Genomic DNA, 23,785 nt, shown 5'->3' on the forward strand with positions numbered 1-23,785 from the left:
GTCAAGATGAAAAAATAAAAGCACAGCTTGAGCTTTCAAATATAAGTAGCATCATCACTACTGATGCCAAATGGGTCAGAAGCTATCTGGCTGATAGTCATCTGCCTTCCAGTTCTAAAATATTTTAAAATTGGCAAAACCTTCACATTCTGGAAATTTTTACTCATTACATGATTCTGAATTACACTCCCAGATATATCAATCACGTCCCATTAACCTTCTCCTTGGTATATGAACACCCATATAAAAAATATATACCAGGAAACCACTACTATTTTTAAAAATTTGCTTCTGCCAAATACTGTTCTATACATTTATGTTACGTTGGATCAAACTTAACACAGCCTTTATAAAATGGCTCATGCTAGCTTAAAATAAATTTAAGCCACTGATCTTGAGATTAAAACACCCAAAATTCTCCATAATAGTAAAAAGAATATAGGTTTTACTAGCTATTGTCAGCTGACAATATTTTTCAAAAGTTTTAGCTGCACATGGGTAGATTTTTAAGAATTATGAGACTGCTGCAGGCACAGTAGCAACTGCATCTCACAGAAACTCCCCAAATATCTTATTTTCCCTGTTGCAAGGAGCTTTTGTAAACTCTTCTCCCTATCTGAATAGTTTGGAGGTGAAGCACACTTGAAGTCCCCCTCAGAAGTGCTTGAACATTCTTACCTGTGTTACAAAAACATCCTGTTAAACAAACCTAGAAATGACATAGTAATGTGAGAGGTACAGACTTCTCTAGGGCTTCCCATGAAAACTTAAATTAAGACAGCAGTTGCAATGAAACAGCAGAGCAGTTATCACATTTTCATTCTGACAACTCCATGGCAGCACATATCCCTCACTGCTCAAGGGCAATAACATCTCAAAACACTGTAGCTATTTGCAAAACAAACATCTGCCAAACCCTTTAATTCCTATGAACATGCAATACTATTTTCTCCACATGAGTACAAAGACAAGTTCATTGAAAGCTGAAGAAGCAAGAGCACTTAGTCTGTTTCTGGCTACCACACTGCTTCAGGATTTTGTAAGTAGCTGATTTAATTTTCTCTTGCCTAATTCATAGAAATCAGAAAATGAAAATATTCAATAAAACAATTTTAAAAGCAAAACAAGATAAATTACTTTCCCTTTAAGTGAGGAAGAAGTAGTTAATGAAGAAGTTAAGTAATACTAACATTAAAAATTAAAGATGGGTTAGGGCTTTTTCTTTCTCTCTTTTTTTTTAATTTTAATGAATTTCCAATTCTCAATTCTCAGAATAACAAAGTATGGAAGCAATATTTATAGTTTTGATTAAAAAAATTCAAAACTTAACTTGAGTAAATTTAGCAATTATTGTGGTATATAATGGTTCACACATAGGTACATGAAGTAATTTCTCTAGCAGGCACTAAAAAAAGCATTAAAATAATTAAGAATACACAGATAAAACAGTATTGAAATGAGTAATGAAAATATATTTACAAATAAGAAACGCCTTGTGATTGTGCTTCAGCTTACATTATGTTCTTCAACTACCTATTGCAAAGGCTTCACATTAAAAACGTTCCAGCTAACTTACAAATTTCTGAATACCTGAACTGCTTACCAATTATTTCATTCACACACCTACATCATGGCTTACTGATTTTATTGGTAAAGTGTCTGTAAAAACAGATTACAGAGTATTTAAATGTAAGAAAATCAATTTAAAAGTTAGGCTCCTAGGATCCCTATTCACACATTCCTGAAACTGAAAGGAAGGCCGACCAATTAATCCAGTAAAATTTTAAGGATTCCCATGGAGTGGACAGACTGTTACTGTGCACGCCTTGTCTCAGTGATCTAAAACTTACATGGCTGCTTAAAATTTCCTATGTCTTTTACTATATGTTTACATAATATCTGCTGTACAACTTTTAAAATTACCAATTGTTTTACATACCTGGAAAAACCAAAAATATAAAACATTACTAAAGGCACACATGTAATACATATTTAAAAGATATTAACAGGGTTCTTTTATATCAAACCACCCAGTTTTCTTTCCCACACACTAGAAAGGAGAAAATTAATTGGCAGCTACCATATATGAAATTTTGGAAGTGTGAGTATGTTTCAACTCCTTATTTCCATGTTGTAGAAAATAACTGACTATACTCAGTAACCAAATTAAGACAGATAAATCTGATATGCAATTACTTAACACTCACTTGATACAAAACACATCACTACAATAATTTCATATCTCATGTTTAAGTATTTGAGAATGAATTTGCAATGAACAGAACTTACCAATGTAGACTCTCCTGCTGTATCTCTGCATCAGCAACAGAACAAACACATGCAGTGGAATAAGGTTGATGATGAAAACATAACCACCCCATGCAGAGACCTACAACAAATAGAACAGGAAATTAGATCTGAAAATATCTGCAAATTCTTACAACAGCCAATGCTGAATCTAGACAACTTGATGGTCTAGCAAGAAAACACAAAGCCCATCTACATGAGCAGTCAAAACTACTACTACTACCACCAAAATCCTTCTCAATATATATTATAAAAGAAAAACAAACCACAACAAAATGCACATATCAGAAGTGTTTGAAATGGGCTGATGGATTTCCTAGGCTACCCTTCCTGGATCTCCTCCTTCCATGCTAATCTGGTCATACTGGCAAACAAGAATGTGATGCTGGAGGCTTTTCCCAATAGTGAAGGCTGCAACACAAGGCAGCAGTAGGATCTGTAGGACCGTGACTTGGACTTTGATGATCTTCGTGGGTCTCCTCCATCTCAGGATATTCTATGATCTCATGTAGGATCCAAAACCTAGTATTTTGACAAACTTAGCACCATGCTCTGCACTTTTTGCTGGAGACAGGGAATACTATTTCCAGGCAGAGAGGAGAAAGGGAGCAAGGTACACCTCCAGGAGCAGAACTCCGGGACCAGAACAGCCAGCGCAGGTTGCAATGTAAGGAAACAAACAAAAGGAAGGGTATGGATGCACATGAAAGCAGGACTGAGCACTGTGGAATGATATACAACAATATTATAGATATTGCAAACCTGTGGCAACGAGCTGTTGAGAAGGACTGTTATGGTATACTTAGAACTGAAACACTACAAATGTTATTAACAGATCACTGATTGCTGTTTTAGGTAAGGATTTAATGAGCTATCATTACAATGTGTTATCTAAATTTCAAACATATTTAGAAGGGCTCATTTTGACTAGACAATCTGTATTTTAACATGTCCTCTTGTCAAATTACAGTCTAGACTTCTCCCATGTGCACCATGCCTACCCCAGATCTTCATTTTTAGCGTGCAGTAGCTAATGTGGTTTTCACTTTAACTGCACTTTAGGGTTTAGATTCATGTAGATATTTTTGAAGCCCTAGAATCCAAAAAGAAACCCAAATTACTATGTTCTATAGAACAGATTCTAAAAAAAGCATGAGGCCAAGTATTATGTCTTTTGACACTAATACTACAAAACCCAGCATTTCAAAATTTGACGTGAGCAATTCAGACAATGTGGAACAAGTAGAATAAAATAATCTAAGTTTTCCAGTAACTCATTTCAGATTATCAAAATCATATTACCTAATTACTAGTATGGAGTATCATGGTTTACACAAGCAAGTTTATTTAATGGAAGCAAACACCGTGTGAAGACAAGTAAGATAGAATAGAGTTCAAACACGTAGTTAGAACACGGTCACATCTAGGGAAAGGTTTGAATGAAGCAGGTCACAGTTTACATGGACCAGAGACCTGCATCCCTAACTATCAAAATATGAAACCAAATCTAAGGTCTGAAAATTATACTAAAGATGCACTTTGGAACTTTTCAAACAAGACTGAGGCATTCTCGTAGATTGGCAAAAAGAGTGGAGACACGCTATTACTCCTACAGGATTGCTTCAATTTGAAACTTCCTTTTATTTTACCTCCTTGTCATAAAAAGCTGTATGAAGCAGAAGCTGATGAAGTAAGATAAAGGCTAAAAATATAATCCAAGGAAAAAACAACCTTCTCTATATTGAATGCAATGAAGGCTACGAGTCAAATTACCACAGTGAGTTAGGCATATATTATAAAGCAGATTTAGTTATCAAGAAAGATTTGTCAGTTCACGCAATATCCATTTGCCTTTCAAAAAGCTGTTCCCCAAACTTCCCATTTAAGGACTGACTCCTACTACCTCAAAATTGTGATTTAACTTCCAGCTTACACTGAAAATGACTAATTCCATCCGAGAAAGATGAATTATTACAATGTAACAAATAGTACAATTATCCTTTGTCCTAAAAATTTACCTAAGTAAAATACCTAGATGGGCAACTCAACAAAATTCTTTCCCTATATTGTATTTCCCTTTTGGAAAGCCATCATCTATGTGGGATGAAGTAGATACAAGGAATAAAATTCTATCATCTAATCACTGAGATTTGAAGCTAAGCTACAGACAAATCTGAAATTTTCATGAGCTGATAGCACTTGAAAGGAAAAAACCAGCCCCCCCCCCATTTAAAGTCAAGCACTGATTGCCATGATGACATTGATTCATAAGTTCTGATACCATACATACACTAGATCACATACTCTCATACAATCCCACACACCAAGATGGTAAGAACTTGTTATTGTGTGATTTTTCAGCAGTAAAATTGTGGAAGTATTTAATTTGTTATCTGTATGTTTATGAAGGCACCTTTAGAGAATCTTACTAATAAATTGGCACAATATAAAAAAATACTCTGGTACATAAATGTAACAATTCAAAAACTTGCAGCTTTTATGCACTTAAATATGTACCAAAGCTACAGGACCTTTTCACTATAATACTATATAAACCACAATGCTGTGTATAAAGAAGTGGCTCTCTATTTAGCAATGTGGCAAAAGGAGGAGAAATGGAATGAAATAAATATACTCTTAAAAAGAAATAGCTATCCTAGCCTCTTTGGTGACAACCAAAGGGCTATTATTTCCTGTATTAACTGCAAAAGTCTCCCAGGAAACCAAACGGACATTAAAGCTAGAGGAAAATTAGACAACAACCAGACAACCTTTGAATTAACCTTGTACTTTAAGGCACATAAACCAATCCAGAAGTTCCTTGTTCTTGCAAACCTAGTTACCTGATGGTAGAAAAGCAGTATTTGAGACCTCAGTCTTAACTGTCACCAAGCAATTAGCCTGGCTGTCTCACCACTGGCTATTTCAAGGATAATTTATTTTTCATACAGTCACAAAAAGTTTACTGGGGAAAAAAAAAGATGTTTGATTCAAAGAGGAAAATTCTTCAAGTCTAAGGTTTCAGAAGACAGAGGAGGGGGAAAACCAATTCCCTTCATTTTTCTACTAGTTTTATCTCCTCAATTTTACTGCTGTTTTCCCCCTCTGTTAGCCCTTAGGAAAATCTCTGCAATAGCCTCCATTTTCACAGATGAAGAATGAAAATTTATGATCATTTATTATGACACTGTAATCATTCATCAGTTCTGGTGGTAAGCTTTACTTTATGGCATAATTATACCCATAGAAATAGCTTTCAAAGTTATAAAAATGTAATATGATTATTATTGCATTGTAGTAATGACACACAGACACAAATATCAAAATTATACCTTAATTTATCTGTACCAAAATAAAAATCCAACTGAATCAGAGCACCTATTCACAGTATGAAAAAAAACTTGTAAGTAAAGCTACTATATTTCAAATTTTTTCCAAAAATTGTTTTAATCATGTTTAGTTAAATACTTGACACTTACATGTTATGTTGTTTAGTCATATATTTAAGGTTTTAATAACAATACGAAGCAGTAATTTTATATTATGGCTCCAACAAAGATTAAAATATCCTTCTTCTCTTCATCAACATATGGATTATGTAAGTCCTACTCAAATAGTTCAGCTATTATATATATATAAAAGCCTTACCATGTAAAAGTAGGATAGACAGCAGCAGATTGTCCAAAAGACTGACCCAGTTTTCACAGACTTCACCTGGAAAAATAACCGAGTATTATGAATGACAAATCCTGGACAATATTCAAAAGTTTCATTCCAAAACAATTGTCAAGAGAACTTCTTTAGCCTGCATCAAGTTATACTTTATGCTTCTGAACTGTTGTCCATAAAATCGTAACACAAATGCAATTCTTTCACACACAAAAGTCAGATCTATTTCTCTAGCAAAAGCATAAAACCCAACACTCTGCCTCATGATCTGTTGTAGAAAGGTAGTTGCAATGCCTCTGTGCTACTTTCTCTGAGATATTAGAGCAGTTTACAATGCTAAGTGAAGATCATCCATGCCTTAATTCATCTGCAATTAGAGACAAAGGAGCTATTCTGTAATTTTGAAAAACTCACTTAAGGTTAACGAGAACATCCAGATACTACTAAAGGTTTAGCAGGATCCAGAAATTGCCCCAGGAATATGAATTTGTCTGCAACTGGTGGGGGTGACTGTGGTGAGGAAAAACAGGAATGAAGAACAGACATTAAGAAAAGCTAGGAAGTTGTCTACAAAATGTATTTGATTCCATAAGAGTTCATGCAAACATTATTGCACTCTGCAGTTTAGTTAAACATGAATTCCATGAGAACAGATAACTGCTAGGATATCTCAGTTATTCTGAAGTAACAACATAGGTTGTTTCAATCATTGTTATCAAACACAGTACACCTTTCCAGCTGCAGCTATTCTAAAACCAGATTTTAAAAAACTGCATTTAAGTAACACCAGTCGCTTGGTCATGAAAAAATTGAATTCTCTTCCATTATATTCCTATCAACTATATCCCAAGTTTGAAATATTCTAAAGCTAAAACATTCGTGAACATGCATCTGCTTACGAAAACCAGAACTCTTGGACAAAATTATGGAGAAAGCTGTAGTGACAATGTGCTTATGTGGAGCCACGCTAAATGAAAAGTACAGGCATTCCAGAATACACAAGGGACAGTACCCTACAGTGTCTGTGCTGAATTAACAATATAGTTATGCTATTTATGTTATTTCCAAAGTAGGTTCAATAGCCCAGAAAAACTCCAGCTTTCCTAAACTCCTTCATGTAAAACTACGTGACAGATGAAACTCTACACAGATTAAGGAGTGACAGACATGCTGCTTTTGCAAGCAGTCTAATTAAAAGACATAAGACTATTTCTTTAAGCACACAAGTAACACTAATATCTGACTGTAGACAGCTTTGAGTATTTAATTATTAAGTATTTTTTGAGTATTTATATTTTGAGTATTTAATTAAGTCAAAGCCCAGATCCTCCATACAGTCAAAAATTTTTCCAGAAGACAATTCAAAGCACTTCTTTTTCAGTCTACTGCTTTTCATCAGCCATATAAGGAGGCTAAAATTTGATGCACACAACACTAATATCTCAAAACTGAAAAACAATCCCTGTGTTTGTTTTAAATTTATAGACTCATCATCATTTTTATTACCACTATAGGACACACTTCAGTGGAACAGTGCTTTTACACAGCAAACTAAAGAGCATGATTATGGAGTTGTTCAAATCATGTGACTTCTCAGTACTTGCCTAATCTAGAGCCAAGGGGAAGAGCGATGAGAGGGAGGAAAATAAGAATTCAATGGATTCTAAGAAAAATCAGTCATTTGGTTGGAGGAGGAACCAAAAAACCTTTCCAAAGCAAAAGACTCAGCAATTACTTACCCATAAATAGTATGTGAACTGCAGTGCAAAAATAGCTATGCCTTCATTGTCAAACGATCCTGCTACTGATCGGGATATGTAACCTGGAACTATGGCAATAAAACAGGCAGCTAAAAGCCCTGCTCCCTGGTTCCACAGTTCTCTGGTGAGCAGGAAAGTAGAAATAGCTGTAAGGCCGCTAAAAACTGGTGCTAGAAACACACATACATCTCTTATATGGACTGTCACATTAAGCATATTTAAAATCCAATGTATAAGGCCTGCTGTCACCATCAGTCCTGGGTATACCTACATGGAGATAAAAAACGAACCAAAACACTAGGTTATTACAGAAAACTATCACGGTAGGTTTGTTTACAAATAACTTGCAATGAAACAATAATTTTTTAAGCTGATATAAGCAGTGAGTATTAGCATAAGTTAACAGAATTATTTTAGTACTCCTTTAATCATGTTTTGACAGCACCACTGAATACCATAGGCTCTTTTAATTTTATCCAAATGCTAACAATAAAATATAATCTACTTCATAAATGAAAGAGCAGCATACAGATAATATTCCATCTTGCTTGACATTTATCATACAATGAAAAGAATTTGTCATTAAGGTATGGAAGCAGAAACTAAAATTTGCAAGAGAATTTCAAGCCAGCTACGAGTTTAACAAGCCCCAAAAGTCTAATACTTCAAGAAGAAACCCAAAATCTCCCAGCCATTTTCCTTTAAAATATACCATGCCATTCTTTCACTTCTTGGTACCAACAGGGAAACAAAATGTGCATCAACAAGATTTAATTTTTTAAAGCTGAAAAGCTGATGGTCAGTCCATTGAATACTATGTATTTGCAAGACGTGTAGACACCTTTGGATATGGAAGATTAAAATAAAGTCTTGTAAAATTAAATTAAGATGTGCTCCAGAAAGGTAGCACAGACTTACACAAATCTATTGAACCCATCATAGAACATTGGAGAACTTCAGAATATTCTTAATAGGATTTCTACCCTCCCACATTTATCAACATTAGAAAAATCAATACATACCAGAAAAATTAAAATGTACTTCACCTGCTGTAGGAACCCAGAGTGTCAACCTGCCTTAGTTTCTTTCAAAAACTAAGAAGGGCATTGTACTAAATTAAATTAACAGATGACTGAATGTTCCCCTGCATATATTTTAATTCTTTTTTGTAAGATGTTTTATTTTGTATAAGACAGGTATGGAAAACATGCACTTACATGTTACATAAAAAAGTCTCCAGCATCCCTAAGATACTAAAAAAAATGGTTATCTAACTGTTACAAAAAACATGTAAATGCCTTTAAGTGTTATATACTATCATTACAAAGCTTTAATGAGCCTTCACACATTAAGAAACACATGGCTGCATTACTTAGTGTTACTAAAGCTATTCCAATGAATGATATTTGCATTCTGATTTGATAACATTGTTTTGTACATCTTTCCTGTCTGGTAGCTTGCATCGATACCAATCTTAACTAGTCCTGATGCTTCATACAGGTGCCACACTGATCTAATTTCACAAGGTCTTCTCCCAGTGAAAGTCCTAACTTTTTTCCCATACATACATGAAGTCTACTCAGCACACATCACTGGATTAAAACTTGTAGCTTAAGAGATTTAGGTAACAATTTTGAAAAAAAATTCATTTTTTAAAAAAATGTTTTTCCTTTACTGATTTTGTATACCAGAATTACAGGAGTCATAATACCCTTATTTGTTACTATTAGAATTTCATATGTAAGGAAGTTCTGTACTTCTTGGTCACAATATGCTACTGGATAAAGACTAAGGCATGTTGACTTAGTTTCTGCAGCTAAAAATTAAAAACATCTCGATATTCCCTCTTCAGCAATTTGAAAATTAAAAGCGTATTTTATTAAGATTCTTTTATCAATGTCAAATTTGTACAGAAAGTTCAAAAAACTTCCTGAAAAGTAATCTTTAAATATTTTTAATTTACTAAATTTATTAAATTTATTTTAATAAATTTATTATTACAATACTTACAGTTCCACCTACTATTCTTCCGAGTGGATACCATGCTCTTTCATCAAACCAATTTAAAAATTCATAAAACCCATGAGATGCAAGATGATGTGTTGATCTATAGTTAAACCTAGAAAGAAACAGCAGAAGGGTAAGATAAAAATCAAGAACTTTAGCCTCTCATTTACTATGTAAGTACAATGGTCCTCTCTATATCTGCAGAGTTTTAAAGTAAATTACTAAGTTCTCAGCTACTAACAACTATGTTTTCTTCACTTCTACAGCCAGTGCATATACACAGATGATCGTTTACAGTTTTTGGTGGGTTCTTTTTTGTGTGTGAACATTAAAAGGTTTTCTTTCACTCTGCTAAACACTCTGGCTATTTTAAAATTAACTTTCTAAAACTACTAGTTTTCAAATACAGTCTATCACATCCAGTCAATGCAGGACTCTCACTCTGAGACAAGGACAGCTACACGGTACATTTGCTGCTGCCCTACTTCATGTAAAATTGATGGGTGACTCATGCAATAATAGGCAACAGGAATCAGTCTATTTGTTCACATTATCAAACTAATAGCCTTCTTTCAATCAGTAAGAATCTACACAATGTAGAACCTCTGTAGATGAAGTTTAATCTTCAAAGTTGTACATTCTCTGCTGCAGAGAATTTCTAGTACAACAAAGGGTCTCCCATGCACACCTTCAGTTCAGTCTTCCACACTGTCTAAAAACCATTAAAAAACATCAACAGACTGCTATTAAGGCATTCATCTTCCACCTTCCTGGCACAAAGTATCTCAAACTTCTGATAACAAAATTTTTAAACTATTAAAATGTCCATTAATTCTTGAAATTAGGCATCAGGCTGCAAGAAGAACTACAGTGCATGTTATCCCAAAACAGCAACTCTTTAATGATCATTCATTCAAAGGCCAAACTAAAAAAGCTACAAATACTGAGAATGTGAAGCTTTGTAGAGAAAGTTTAGGTAGAGAAAAGCCTGGGTGAACACAACTTTTAAAACAAGCAGTATTCACAAAGCTAACCCTTTAAACACATATTCCAATTGAAATTCAGTTAACCAGGTGAAATTCATTAGTTAAAGAAGTATTAAAGATTTTATTCATTAGCTAAGCAGAGGTTCAGGTGACTTAATGGAGTACAACAGACAAAAAGTTAGATGGGCAAACCACCATGAAAGACTTCCAAAGACACTGCTAGAATTCAAGCCTAGAAAAGCTTGTGTGTTTTTCATTTTGTCTACTTTATGGAAATATCCCCGTGTATCAGAAATATGCATCACTTCTAACAAAGATTTTTAAACTAAATAAAATTCTTTTGCATCTCTAGGATTCCCAAAATATCATAGGTTTACTTTGAACTATTTCATTTCAACAGAATAAAGCTAATGTCATTTAAGACTGCAAATCCCATCAACCTCCTAACTGTTTGATCAGTACAAGTAATATCTGAAATACAGCTGCACTGAGGTCATGAGCAGATTTCTTAATCTACACAGTAGAAGAACAAAAAAACCTGAAATTCAGGTTCATCCATCAACAAATTTGCATGTTTCAAATGACTGAACTACCACAGCATCAGTCAAATGATAATAAAAACAAGTAAATATCAAAGAGTGAAGTACTTTCAAGAACAGTCTCTTACATCTGTTAAATAAGCAGTTATATAGGATACATTAACTGATAAAACTGTGGACTTTCAAAAGTCATTAGTCATGTTTACGTAAGAAAATTCACACGAACATCAGTCATTCTGACCTAGAAATCTTTGATTCAAACAGCAATGTGACATTGGTTTTTAATAAGGCTACAACTATTCCCATTTGACTAGATTTCTAAATATTAATTAATTCTCCAGGTCTGAACTGTCAACTCTAACGTGATTTATGAAATGCTGTACCTGTAAAATTAGCCTCTTATCTTAGTATAGCAAGGTCTGTTGTTAATTTGTTTAGTGCCAAGTGCCTGCAGTATGGTATGTAACAAATTAGGAGCTTCATATTGCACAGGACACACAGAACCCATCCAGCTACAGACTGGACTGAAATCACTGAAAACTCTGCCAACATTGTTATCCTAGAACTTTAAAAAGGGAACAAGAAAGATGTTTACTAACATGGATTACTTTCGAATTTTTAAATGATGACTCAAACTCACAGAGGCTACAAAAGTATGACTAATGTTTACTTTTACAGCATCAAAAGATCAGTTTAACAAATGAAATAGGCAAGAAGAATACATATTGGCATTCTCCTCATGTTTCCAAACAGCAAAGCTTCGTAACTGACTTCAGAAGGATGCGAACAACTGTCTTGTGATTTGGCAGCATCCCATTAAGCCTTTAATAAGAATGAATTACCACTCAAAATTGAAATGCAAGGTAACAGCATTTTACTTCTACCACTTCAGAGGTAAGAATTTAATCTTCCCTCCTAATATACTCTTAGACAGACACAAATCTATTAACCCTTCTTTCAAAAAGTGATTTTTTTGCCAAAAATGAAAGCATGCAGTGACTGCTGTGCATATCTTTACAGCAGAAATTACTGGCACTACTATAGGTACATTGATTTTTCACTGTGAGAAGACCTGTGAGAACAAGAAACAACCTTCTAGATACAAAAACTAAAAAACAAACAAACAAACAAATTTAGAAGCTTAATTCAGCACCTTGCTTCGACTTAAAAAAAGAAAATGTCCACTTCACCTCCCACTAGGTAACCTGCCAACAAAAATAAGTTAAAACGTCAACATAAACATATGCACACATCAGGAAAAGGTTGCTGTGATGTTGCATATCAGAACCAGCTTCAGGCATGGACAAACTGGCAGCAATGGGCAGTGTACCAGACAGAAGTAGAGTCTGGCAATCATATGATGATGCCAGTATTATGCTCTGATACCACTTAGCCCTTCAATAGCACTGTTCTCCTCTAGGGATAAGCCTGAACCTTGTGAAACTGTTTCCCTTTTAGCTAGAACGGAGAGAGCTGCTAACAAACAGCGAGCATCACAAACCACAGTCATACCTTCTTACTATCTTGGTACTTTTCATACTGTGCTTGAAATGCAGCACAGTGGTATTGTATTTCTACTGAAATGCTATCACAGTATCTGCAACTATCTGTAGGTTTCACAGGGCTGTAGAACAGCCCTGGAAAATATTAGAAAAACTGAGACCTTTGCCTACACCTGCATCTGGGAGATTCAAGGGCTGCAGCTGAGGGAGGAATCATAACAGAGGCAAGAACAGCCAGTGCTGGGTAGGGGTTGCATTTCAGGTTTGGGGGTCACTGCCTGCCCCAGTTCTTCCACCTGCAGCAGCAGCAGCAAGAAGAAGTGATATTTAGGGTTTCTATCCAGCCCTCCTTCTGACCTACTCCACCTTACCCAAGGAAACACTGGAACTGAAGTACACTGCTGGTTGCACTGACTGAATAGTATGCAGCACCAGGTGACAGAACCAGAGCGAAGGAAAGGATCCCTTTTCTGCCACCCTCAACCCTCACACCCATCTGATCTTGAGGTATGAGAACAGATTACCCACTTCCCAAGATTCCCTCTCATCCTCCTTCACCCCCTTGAGGCAAGTCGATTTGAAACAGACGTGAGAAGAATAAAGAATAAAATTATGTGAAGTACATGTTAATTACGTAGCTAGAACGACTGAGACAAATATTCAAGTTCTCAGTCCACGCTGTGAAGAAGATACACACTTGCTAATATTCAGCTAAGGGCCTGACACCAGGAAACGTTGACTTCTTATTTTAGTTGACATTCTAGGAGGAAAAGTGATGCTCTGCTGTTCTCCTTGCCTCTTTCTGTCAGGTCTGTAGTTTGAACGGTCTCATCCTCCAAGTTAAGCTTTAAAGGAATAAACAATCCTAAGTCTTTGTATGTTTCAGAGTCCCAGCCACGAAACTAGGCTGGTATTGTAGTTTGAACCTTTGGGGGGATGCTCTAATGATCACCTAAGTGCTCTGTGTATGGTATCATTAATTTTGTGGCACTGCTGGAGATACCTACATTACAGCTGGTTCAGTAGACAACTGGCGATAAGTTAATAAAGATATGGTTCTCATTTTTAAAGCGTATTTTAGCATAGAACAGAGTATAAGCAGCAACAGCAGAATAACTGAAACAGAGGCATATTTTTTTTTTAGTAGCAACATTAATTTAGAAAGCTTAACTAGGCAACTTGCAAAGCAAAGCCTGTAAAGTTTTCACTTATATATTATGCACTGTTAATACATGATCTTAACTATCTGTTCCTGCTTAGGTTTGATTTTTATTCCTTGCTATGAACTGCCTTTTTGATGACACAAGGCAATACTGTAGGATGATTACTTAATGCTAGTCACAGCAATCATTCTCTATCCAGGAGCTACAGAATTCTCCAGCACTTCACAGCAACAATTACTGCTATATTTATAAAGAGACGTCTTTGACATTCCTAGGTTTAGTATTTCCTTGACAAAGTACTATTTAAGGTGAGTATTAAAATAAAATTCAGCCTACTGAGAAAATAAGAACATATAGAAAAGAAGAGCACATGTACGGCAACGCAGTTACTTCATCCAGATCTAAACAACACTTAAAGCAAATTACACTGACGGCGATGGAATTCATTTGACCCCTCCATTCCAACAGAGTGCAAGATCAGTGTGTTGCTTCTTGTGGGAATGGTGACTGTCTAAACCCCAATCAATTTCATGCTATTATTGCCCCATCATCTAGACTTTTTATCCAGCACTTTACAGCCATCTGAGAATATGTAATCTCCTTACAAACAGAATCTGTTGAAGATTTTCTAAGCCTTCAATTATAAAGGCTTCTGTGCTCTAAAAGTCTTCAGCTGCAGATGCACAAAATTTTCACATCTGCACACTCAGAAAAATGACAAGATACAAACTGTGAACATTACTAGCTATCTGAGTAATTCTAGGAGTCAGTTTTTAATGCAAATGTAGATTACAGAATCAATTCGGCCATACAGCATCTAATTAGCGATGGCAAGTCTAGATTCTTGAGAAAGATAGTTGAAGATTGACTCCATATCCGACACATTCTTTGCATCCAAAGGAAGAATATATTCAGCAACACTATGGAAAATCTAATGAGACACTTAAGTAACTTCCATTGAAACAAAGAAACATCTATGCAGTAATCCATATTAAATTTTAAAACACCTGCTTTCCCGCATACTACACTACAAGCGCAACATCCTGCAAGTCTCATTCTGAGCTCTGTATCTGCAAATAAGAAATTAACACAATGAGCTTTGCATAAGGTTTTTAAAATGGAAGTGTAGCACTCATCAATCACCTAATTAATTCAAGGCACTGTGGAAGTCCTCCTCATCAGGAAAATCTTTACTTGTGTTGCATTTATAACCTTGGTAAGTATGGACATTTAAGCCATTTTCAAATAATCAACATCACAATTTGGAGCAGCAATACCTACAGGCAAAAGCACTTATGACAGGTAAAGAGTCTTTCCTAGTGCCCACAACCCAAACCTATGGCGTTAGACCTCACGGTAAGAATGCTCTACCTGTGTAAGAGCCCATAAGATAGAGGGTGGTCCTGTGTTTACCCGAGCCAGAACTGACGTAACTCCGCAAAATGGAAGAACAACCAGGCAATTTTATTTCAGAAAAATCTCACACTCCTTTCTTTTTAACTTACATTCATGTCAGTGGAATGGTTTTATTATTAATTCTAATACAAACACACACTACATGAATTGTCCCTAATTAGCACATTTTTATGTATTTTAAGTCCTTATACGGCCACAAATCTTTTATTCTGGAATTCCTCTGGATATGCACCTACCATGGTTTTATGTGGAAGCTGCTATCACCTTGAACACTCAAGCTTCTGCACCTCACTGGACAACAAACATGTAAGGAGTCATGAGCACATTACCTCATTTTTCACAAGAGGCACAGAACAGGCTTGCACAGTTCTTGCTAAACTTGATTGAAAGATAATTAATAAGTCCACCAGAAAGAAAAAAGAAAAGCTTTGACTGATATGAAGTTTAATATCATCCTAATTCTGATGGTTTTAGAGAGTTAAATATGTGATTTTTGATTGTTTAGTCTTTATGTTTTTATATCAAAATATCCGGATATGTAATTACTCGTAGCATTCTGAGATAGTATCAAGTATTTGTGATGGCTCTCGAGACTGCCCTGTATTTAGAGAAGCTCAAATGATCTGCAGGGGTTTTGGTGCAAGTAGGGCCATTTGAAAAGAGAAATACACATCCTGCAAGTTGACTGTCAATCACAAGCCTAATGTTTGATCAAAGAATTGGCAGCAGTACTGTCATTCTGAGCTTCTTCAGGTTCAAAATTGGTCATGGACCTGGTTTTGATTTCAGATTTTGCAACTCTGAACAAACCCACTGTCATAGGTTAGCAAGCATAGTCCCGGAAGGGACGTCCTTGCTAAGGGGTGCTTACAGTTTCCTCTGGGAACTGATAGAACCTATCAGCTGGCCAGTTTGAATATGGACAATTCTCTAAGCCACTTAAAGTTGTGATCACCTCTGTGATCCACATTTAAGAATAGGCAAACTCCCCCTCCAAGCTCTCTCTCGTTTCCGGCGCTGGGACAGGTGGCTGCAGGCCCCGAGTGGGGGCCAGCGGGCCCGGCCAGGCCCTGCTTGGGCCAGGCCGGGCCGGGCCACGGCCATCCTGAAGCCATGGACCTGTTCCAGCCGTGGAACCCCCCCCACTGCCTTGCCGTGGGCAGCCGGAGCGGCTCGGCTCTCCCCCCTCTCCACTGCGATAAGAAAAATTCAACATTCCAGCTGCAAAGCTGCAAGGCCGAGGTGAGATTAACCCTTTTTATTGCTGTGAAGAGCTGAAAACCTGAGGGAAGAGAGAGAGGAGATGCTTAAAGCTGAAAGTCTGTTGTGAAGCTATGATATATCAGAGTATCCTGTTGTAATTCCATGAAGATATGGGGGGTGGAGTGTTCAACTCGTGAGCAAAAGCACCTGCGCTGAGATAGGCAGATGCTGACGCAGCTGTAATTTCATGAGAAGTTTGGACAGGGAGAGATGAACCAGATGAGGACTTTTGCTCCAAATGGGAAAGGAGAAAACCTCAGTCCGTAGAGATGCTCCCAGAGATAGTCCTAATGATGAAGATGATGAAGACCCTTTGCTCCCAGGGAAGGAGAAGGGCCTCTGTTTTTGTTTCTGAACGGCTCAACCTTAAAACTGTACCCCAAAAAACTTCAAGAGTGGACCCTCGAAAGCAGTTGCGGGAAAAGCTGCAAGTCGGGGGAAAGGACTCACACGCAGGCAGAGAGACTCCTCTTCCTAAATGGACTGAACAATATTTGGAAGTGGGCGGCTGTCTCGTTGTGATAATGTTTTCATAGCATGAGCAAGAAGAGACTTCTCTTTCTAAATGGACTGAACAAGGTTATTATGGAAGTGGTAAACAGACTGAACATCTAAAGGGTTGTCTTTTTACATTGTCAGTGGGAGAAGGGAGGAAGGTGGGGGGAGGAGGAGAGTTCTGAAGGTGGTATAATTTTTTTTTCTTCTTTTAGGTCTGTTAATAAACTTCTTTATATTCTTTCAAGTTTGGTGCCTGTTTTGCATTTCTCCTAATTCTTATCTCACAGCAGATAAACAGTAATGAGTATTTTGGACCAAACCACTACACCCACCCACTCAGAAAAATGTGGCAAAGACTCCCTTGTTATACTAAGATTAGTAAGAATGATAATGTAACAAAATGGCAGAAAGTTTTGCAGTGATGTGGCCACTCAACTTCAAAAATGATGGAAATTTTGAGTCAAAGGAGGAAGAAATTTCTGTTCCTGGAATCCAGCTGAGAAACAAAACTCCTCCTTTTTGTAATATCTTTAGAATAATCCCTAAGGGTAAACCAGTAGAAAGCCAAGGCAGAAAAAAAGGTGGGTGACACAATCAGCAGGGCACCCATTTTTTCAGGGCCAACATTCAACTAAGCTCAATGGAAATCCTGAAGAATACCAGAATGTTTACAGAATATCCATTAAGAATATCAGAATGTCCCCAGTGTATTTAAGAAGGATTACAGCATTCCTACTGCCACTACTTGGCACGGTATTTTCCCTGCCTGCAATAAGATGTTACGCTTCGCAAGTGCTAAAATTGGGAACTGCATGCTGCCAGTAGCTCAGTGACATAAAATTCTACAAGGAGCATACAGTCACTCAGCTTCTTCAGAGAACCCAGGGCACCTCCACTATTTTTGCTAAAAAACTGAGCTTTTGAGAGCACTCCATAATCACAATTTGTATTTTTCACAAAATATACCACCATCTGAAACCACGATATGCTTCCTATCACCACTGTAGTGGGTGTATATCTGCCTACAACTTCAGACACTTCCCCTGATGTCTATTAGGCTTTTTCATTACTTTTTCTCTGTCTTGCTTTTGAACTACTCCATATCTCAAAGCAAATTATTATGAAAAGCATTGGTTTTATCCATATTAAAAGGCATACTTTGCCAGTGAATTCTGCCATTCGTAACATGTAACAACATTTTAGACCTAAGAAGAAAGTGATGATGACATTTTTCTTGGGACAGTTAAAATTCCCAAGAGGTTTCAAAGATAAGATGGAAAAAGAATCATTTGAAAATTTTTACAGGCAAAAACTGAATGCTTGTTTTCTTTTTTATGGACATACACTTTACCCCAGATACTACGCTACAACTGGCATCCAAATTGATGACAGTATAGGTTCTCTATCTTTTGACAGCATCGGCTTCTTGAGAGGCATCAATTCTCTGCTCAATACAGTGTTAACTACCACAAACTCAAAAACCCCTGTAGGGCTATGTTTGCCTCTTTCTGAGTGCTCCTGGACTACTCTGTGGCACAATAAACCTTGTATGCTGCAACTCTGAAAGCTTTGCACCAAATTCAAGAATATGTTCAAGAGGGTGTTTCTTACAGATCAGATTTGTGCTGTACTTGTTCTTAACACGATGGAGGCACCTTAACTCCAAGGTCTTCTAAGTTAAAGGAGTTGAAAGGCCATTAGCTGAACAATGTATTTTAAGAGCAAAATATCCTTTCTGTGAAAAATCTAATACTAAAAATCAGTGAGGTGAACATGACTGCTTCACAAGAAGTAACAGAGGGAACAGAGGACAACTAGCTCCCAAGCCACTTTTTTCAGTCTACTAGTACAGAATAGCAACCTGTAACATCTAAACAACTATAGCAGACTCCTATTAAACTGATCCCGAAAATACCTGCTATCTTGTAGCAAGATCTAATATGTGCCCAGAAGAGAATACTAACTTTTGTAATAGTCTGAAATACAGAGTACAACAAAGGAAATGTATTATTTATTGCAAGTACTTTAATTGTATTTTAACTACTTGGGAGTATGTGGCACAGCCTTCATCTCTATTACATAATAAAGTCACCTACATGCTACAACGCAGTGGCAATCGAGAAAGTACCAGCTACACCAAAATGTAGTTGAACCAACTTCACTTCCCATTAAGTGAAATTTAAGAAATCAGTGTGGATGCAAGATGGCCTGGCAGACTGCTTCTACGCTGTAAAATACAAGACACAGTAAAAAGTAAACAGGACCCTTAGAAAGGCTCCAGATCCCCCACGTTACAGATGATATTTAAGCAGTGACAATCTTATTTCTGGCAGAACATTTAAACCGTTACAGCACCATAGAAGAGCTTTTATTTTGTATAACCCTCAACAGTCAAGAGCCTGTTACTTGAACTTCTGTGTAACATGACAAAGGGTAAATCAAGCCAGAATCAGACATTAGATATTGAACCACTCTGTACAAATTATGGCAACATAAGGTTCTTCAGCACATAGGAATTAAAAGTATCTACAGTGTTCTGGTTGCATGTCTAAGTCAGTTTAGCAAGTTAAAATACGGTAGCTTTTCATCCAAAAATCCTTATATATTTGCTGTTTAGTACATTTCTTAATGCACCTGCTATTCTTCCTCCTGCATTTAGGTCGGTCTCCCCACCTGAATTCTTTGACTATACTTTCTTTCCACTGGTCTCTCTGTAGGTAGATCATATTTAGTACAAGAATCTGGATCTCTCACAGTGCACCTGTTGAACTCCATCTGTTGCAATATTGACTTACTGACTTTTTAATACAATGACTGCTGAGAAAATAAAAATTGTTTCAGAGTGGATAATACAAAGCACCATCAGAGCAGAACAGACACAGTCTAACTTGAACAATTTCTGTCCCGTAATTAACACCAGGTTAAAAACCTAATTTTATCTAACTTAAATATGTCTGCTCAAATTCTGCTTAACCCTTCAGTAAGCTGGCATAAATAGACACAAACATTGCAGTCACAAGGACTGCAGAAGTGATCAATTTTTACCTGTGGGTATGTATGTATATAGATAGAACTACCTGCAGAACAAACCAAACAATACACACAGGGTTTACAGGAACCTAGAGACAGATCTAATTATGCCCTAAACAAATAAAGCTGAGAAGAAAAATGCATGAATAAAGCCCAAAGTGCAAAAGGGTAAGAGAAAAAAAAAAATATTCCCAACTCTAGGATGCCTTGTACTGAATTACACATGCAAATTTAACTGTGGCAGTTACCCTTCAACTAACCTTTGCTAGCTAAAAGGAGTGCAGAAGCGCTTCTAATCCGCTGCTGTCTGCAAATCGGACAAATTAGCTTGAATCACAGCTAAAAAGCAAACCACTCTAAAGACGCCATAAAAGACAACAAAAAATGCTTCTATAAATACATCAGCAACAAAGGGAGGGCTAAGGAGAACCTCCATCCTTTGTTGGATGTGGAAGGAAGCAGTGACAAAGGATGAGGTGCCTAATGCTTCTTCGCCTGTCTTTTACAGTTAAGACCACCTGTTGTTTGGGTATCCAGCTGCCTGAGCTGGAAGACTGGGATCAGGAGCAGAACAAAGCCCCCATAATCAAGGGGGAAATGGTCAGCAACCTGTAACACCACTCAAACACATGCGAAGCTCTGTGCGCTCCACCCAAAGGTACTGAAGGGAGCTGGCAGAAGTGTTCACCAAGCATTTTCAATCATTTCCCAGCAGTCCTGACTAACCAGAGAAATCCCGGTAGACTGAAGCGAGCAAATGTGATGTCCACCTACAACATGGGTGTGAAGGAGGATCCAGGAAACTCCGGGCCTGTCAAACTCACCTTGGTGCCAGGGAAGGTTACGGAGGAGATCATCTTGAGCACAATCATGCAGCACATACAAGACAACCAGGGCAGCAGGCCCAGTCAGGATGGGTTTATGAAAGGCAGGTACCTCTTGACCAACCTGATCTCCTCCTACGACAAGGTGATACACTTAGTGGATAAGCGAAAGACTGTGGATGCTGTTTATGTTGACTTTACTGCAGCCTTTGACACCATTTCCCACAGCATTCTGGAGAAATTGGCTGCTCATGGCTTGGACAGGTGCACATCCTGTCTGGATGGCCAAGCCCGAAGAGTGGTGGTGAATAGAGCTGCATCCAGTTGGCCACTGGTCACAAGTGGCGTTCCTCAGGGATTGGTGCTGGGGCCAAGCCAGTTTAATACCTTTATCAATTATCCGGATGAGGGGATTGAGTGCACCCTCAGACAGTCTGCACATGTTGGGCAGGAGTGTTGATCTGGTGGATAGCAGGAAGGCTCTGCAGAGGGATCTGAACAAACAGGAATGATGGGCCAAGGCCAATTATATGAAGTTCAACAAGGTGAAGGGCTGGGTCCTGGACTCGGGTAACAATGACCCCCCTAAACACTGCGGGCTTGGAGAAGAGTGGCTGGAAAGCTAAATGGTGGAAAAGGACCTGGGGGTGCTGGTTGACAGCAGCTGAACGTGAGCCAGTGTGTGGCCAAGAAGGCCAGTGTCATCCTGGCCTGTATCAGCAATGGTGTGGCCAGCAGGACCAGGGCAGTGATTGTCCCCCCGTGCTCACCACTGGTGAGGGCACACCTCAAATCCTGTGTTCAGTTTTGGGGCAAAAAGAACACTGAGGTGCTGGAGTGAGTCCAGAGAAGGACAGTAAAGCTGGTGAAGAGCGTGGAGCACAGATCCTATGAGGAGGAGCTGAAAGAGCTGGGGTTGTTCAGCCTGGAGAAAAAGAGGCCTATGGGGAACCTTATCACTCTCTGCAATCACCTGAAAAGAGGCTGTAGCCCTCTAGGGCTAAGGTAGTTGGGGTTCAGCCTCTTCTCCCAGGTTACAAGTAATAGAACAAGAGGAAATGTCAAGTTGCGCCAGAGGAGATTTAGATTAGGTATTTGGAAAAATTTCTTCACTAAAAGAGTTGTTAAGCATTGGAACAGGCTGCCCAGGAAGTGGTTGACTCACCAACCCTTGAAGTGTTTAAAAGAGGTGGGACATGCTAGTGCTGGGTTAACGGTTGGACTCAATGATCTAAGAGGTCTTTTTCAACCCAAATTATTCTATGACCTCAACTACTTTAACTGATTTTATTCTGAAGCAGATTAAAAGTATCTGCACGATCTATTAATACAGTCCAACAGAAGGGATGATGGCCCCTAGCTAAGGGCAAAAAGAGTTCCAGCTGTTTGCAAAGTGACTGTGTATCCTCACACTGGAGCAAATTAATGTGGGAGTAGAATGTCACCAATAAAATAAACAAAGAAGCTGAAAGCAGAAAGTGGCCTTCATCCTTCCTCACAATACAGTGGACTTTATCTTTCTAACCATATTTTGCATTCAGACACTTTGAGTATCTGATTTAGTCTCAAATATGTATGGCAAGCAGAATTTAAAATCAGTTATCAACTACTTTTATATCTTTCATACTGTTTGAAGTAAGTTTAAATTAAGAAGAAACCCTAAATTTTCACTGAAATTAATTTAACCTGTTAAGAATTGTACTTAATGGTTACCAGTGTTCCTTTAAAGACTACGCACAAGAAACACAAGTGTAATAACAAACTATTACTTGCTTTTTAGGTATTTACACAGAAATGCTAAATATTAAGTGTACTGTGATGACAGCAGTGCTAGCATTTAAGACAGTATTTATAATGAATATTAAATTCCTGCCATGTACAATGTGAAATTGAAGTTACATGTTTATTTTCTCAATATGTGATAGAATTTTTAGTATTGCTCAGTCTTACTGTACCATAGATATTGAGCTATTTCACCATGCTACTCTCTCATTTTAGTAAAATCCAATTAATGCTTAGGAATGACCTTAAAACATGAAGGTGGGGGAACAGTGTTATGATGAGCTAGGCTTGTTATTACACACATATGCTTTGAAGTTGTCACAAATGTTTTTACAGAAATATTCACAGACTACACCCACCATGGCCTCCTCTATCCTATGTCCAGGGACATGCCCTTTCAAAAGCAAACCACCTCAGTTGGCTATACTGGTATATACAGTTTGGTAGCTACAGCCCCTCTTAGAACAGTAAAAGGACAAGTTTCATTTCTAAAGCCATTTCACCAAATCGAAGTACATCCTTCCCCTGCTTTCTCCCCTGTGACATAAAATGAATGTCTGGTTGCCCATGAAAATGGGGAAAGGAGGATACTAAAGCAAGAGGTTCAGTTTCAATTCAGGTGGGATTGAAAAGTTGTGTACTGCAGGGGTGAGAGTTGTTGGGAAGGACTCGGTCTAAGTTCTCAAGGGACAGTTCTTAGGTCACATAATCCTAAATCTTCTCTCTCCTTGCTCTCCAAACTTGAATTAAACTGGTCTGTTGCAGGACTTTTCATGCTTCAATCCCTACCAGACCTCTCAACTCTCTCTCCACAAATGCGCTGTTCTGTGGCTTTCTCTTCTTGAAGGTAGCCTGGAAAGAAGACAGCAGATGGCACCATGTGGAACACACTCTCACAAAGTAAAACCATGATCTGCATATCTAAGAATGTTTCATTGAAACCAGAGTGCAATGGAAGCGTAAGGAAAAAAGGACCCTGAAGCTGACTTACAAAAGCAAAAGGCAGAAAATAAAATTCAGTGATGGAACAATTACAAGC

At 37.6% G+C, this 23,785-nt stretch overlaps 1 protein-coding gene across 1 annotated transcript in view; it reads right to left on the reverse strand.

The window, feature by feature from the left end:
* Nucleotides 1-23,785, reverse strand: part of STT3B (STT3 oligosaccharyltransferase complex catalytic subunit B) — a 52,478-nt gene that overhangs the window by 18,946 nt on the left and 9,747 nt on the right. Inside the window, exons 2-5 of the mRNA XM_048301331.1 lie at nt 9,747-9,855; nt 7,716-8,003; nt 5,956-6,021; nt 2,290-2,389 (exon numbers count right to left, since the gene is read on the reverse strand). Of these exons, the coding sequence (XP_048157288.1) occupies nt 2,290-2,389; nt 5,956-6,021; nt 7,716-8,003; nt 9,747-9,855 (563 nt within the window). The remainder of the gene's footprint in view (nt 1-2,289; nt 2,390-5,955; nt 6,022-7,715; nt 8,004-9,746; nt 9,856-23,785) is intronic.

Source organism: Corvus hawaiiensis, chromosome 1, assembly GCF_020740725.1.
Source record: "Corvus hawaiiensis isolate bCorHaw1 chromosome 1, bCorHaw1.pri.cur, whole genome shotgun sequence".
NCBI classification, from domain to species: domain Eukaryota; kingdom Metazoa; phylum Chordata; class Aves; order Passeriformes; family Corvidae; genus Corvus; species Corvus hawaiiensis.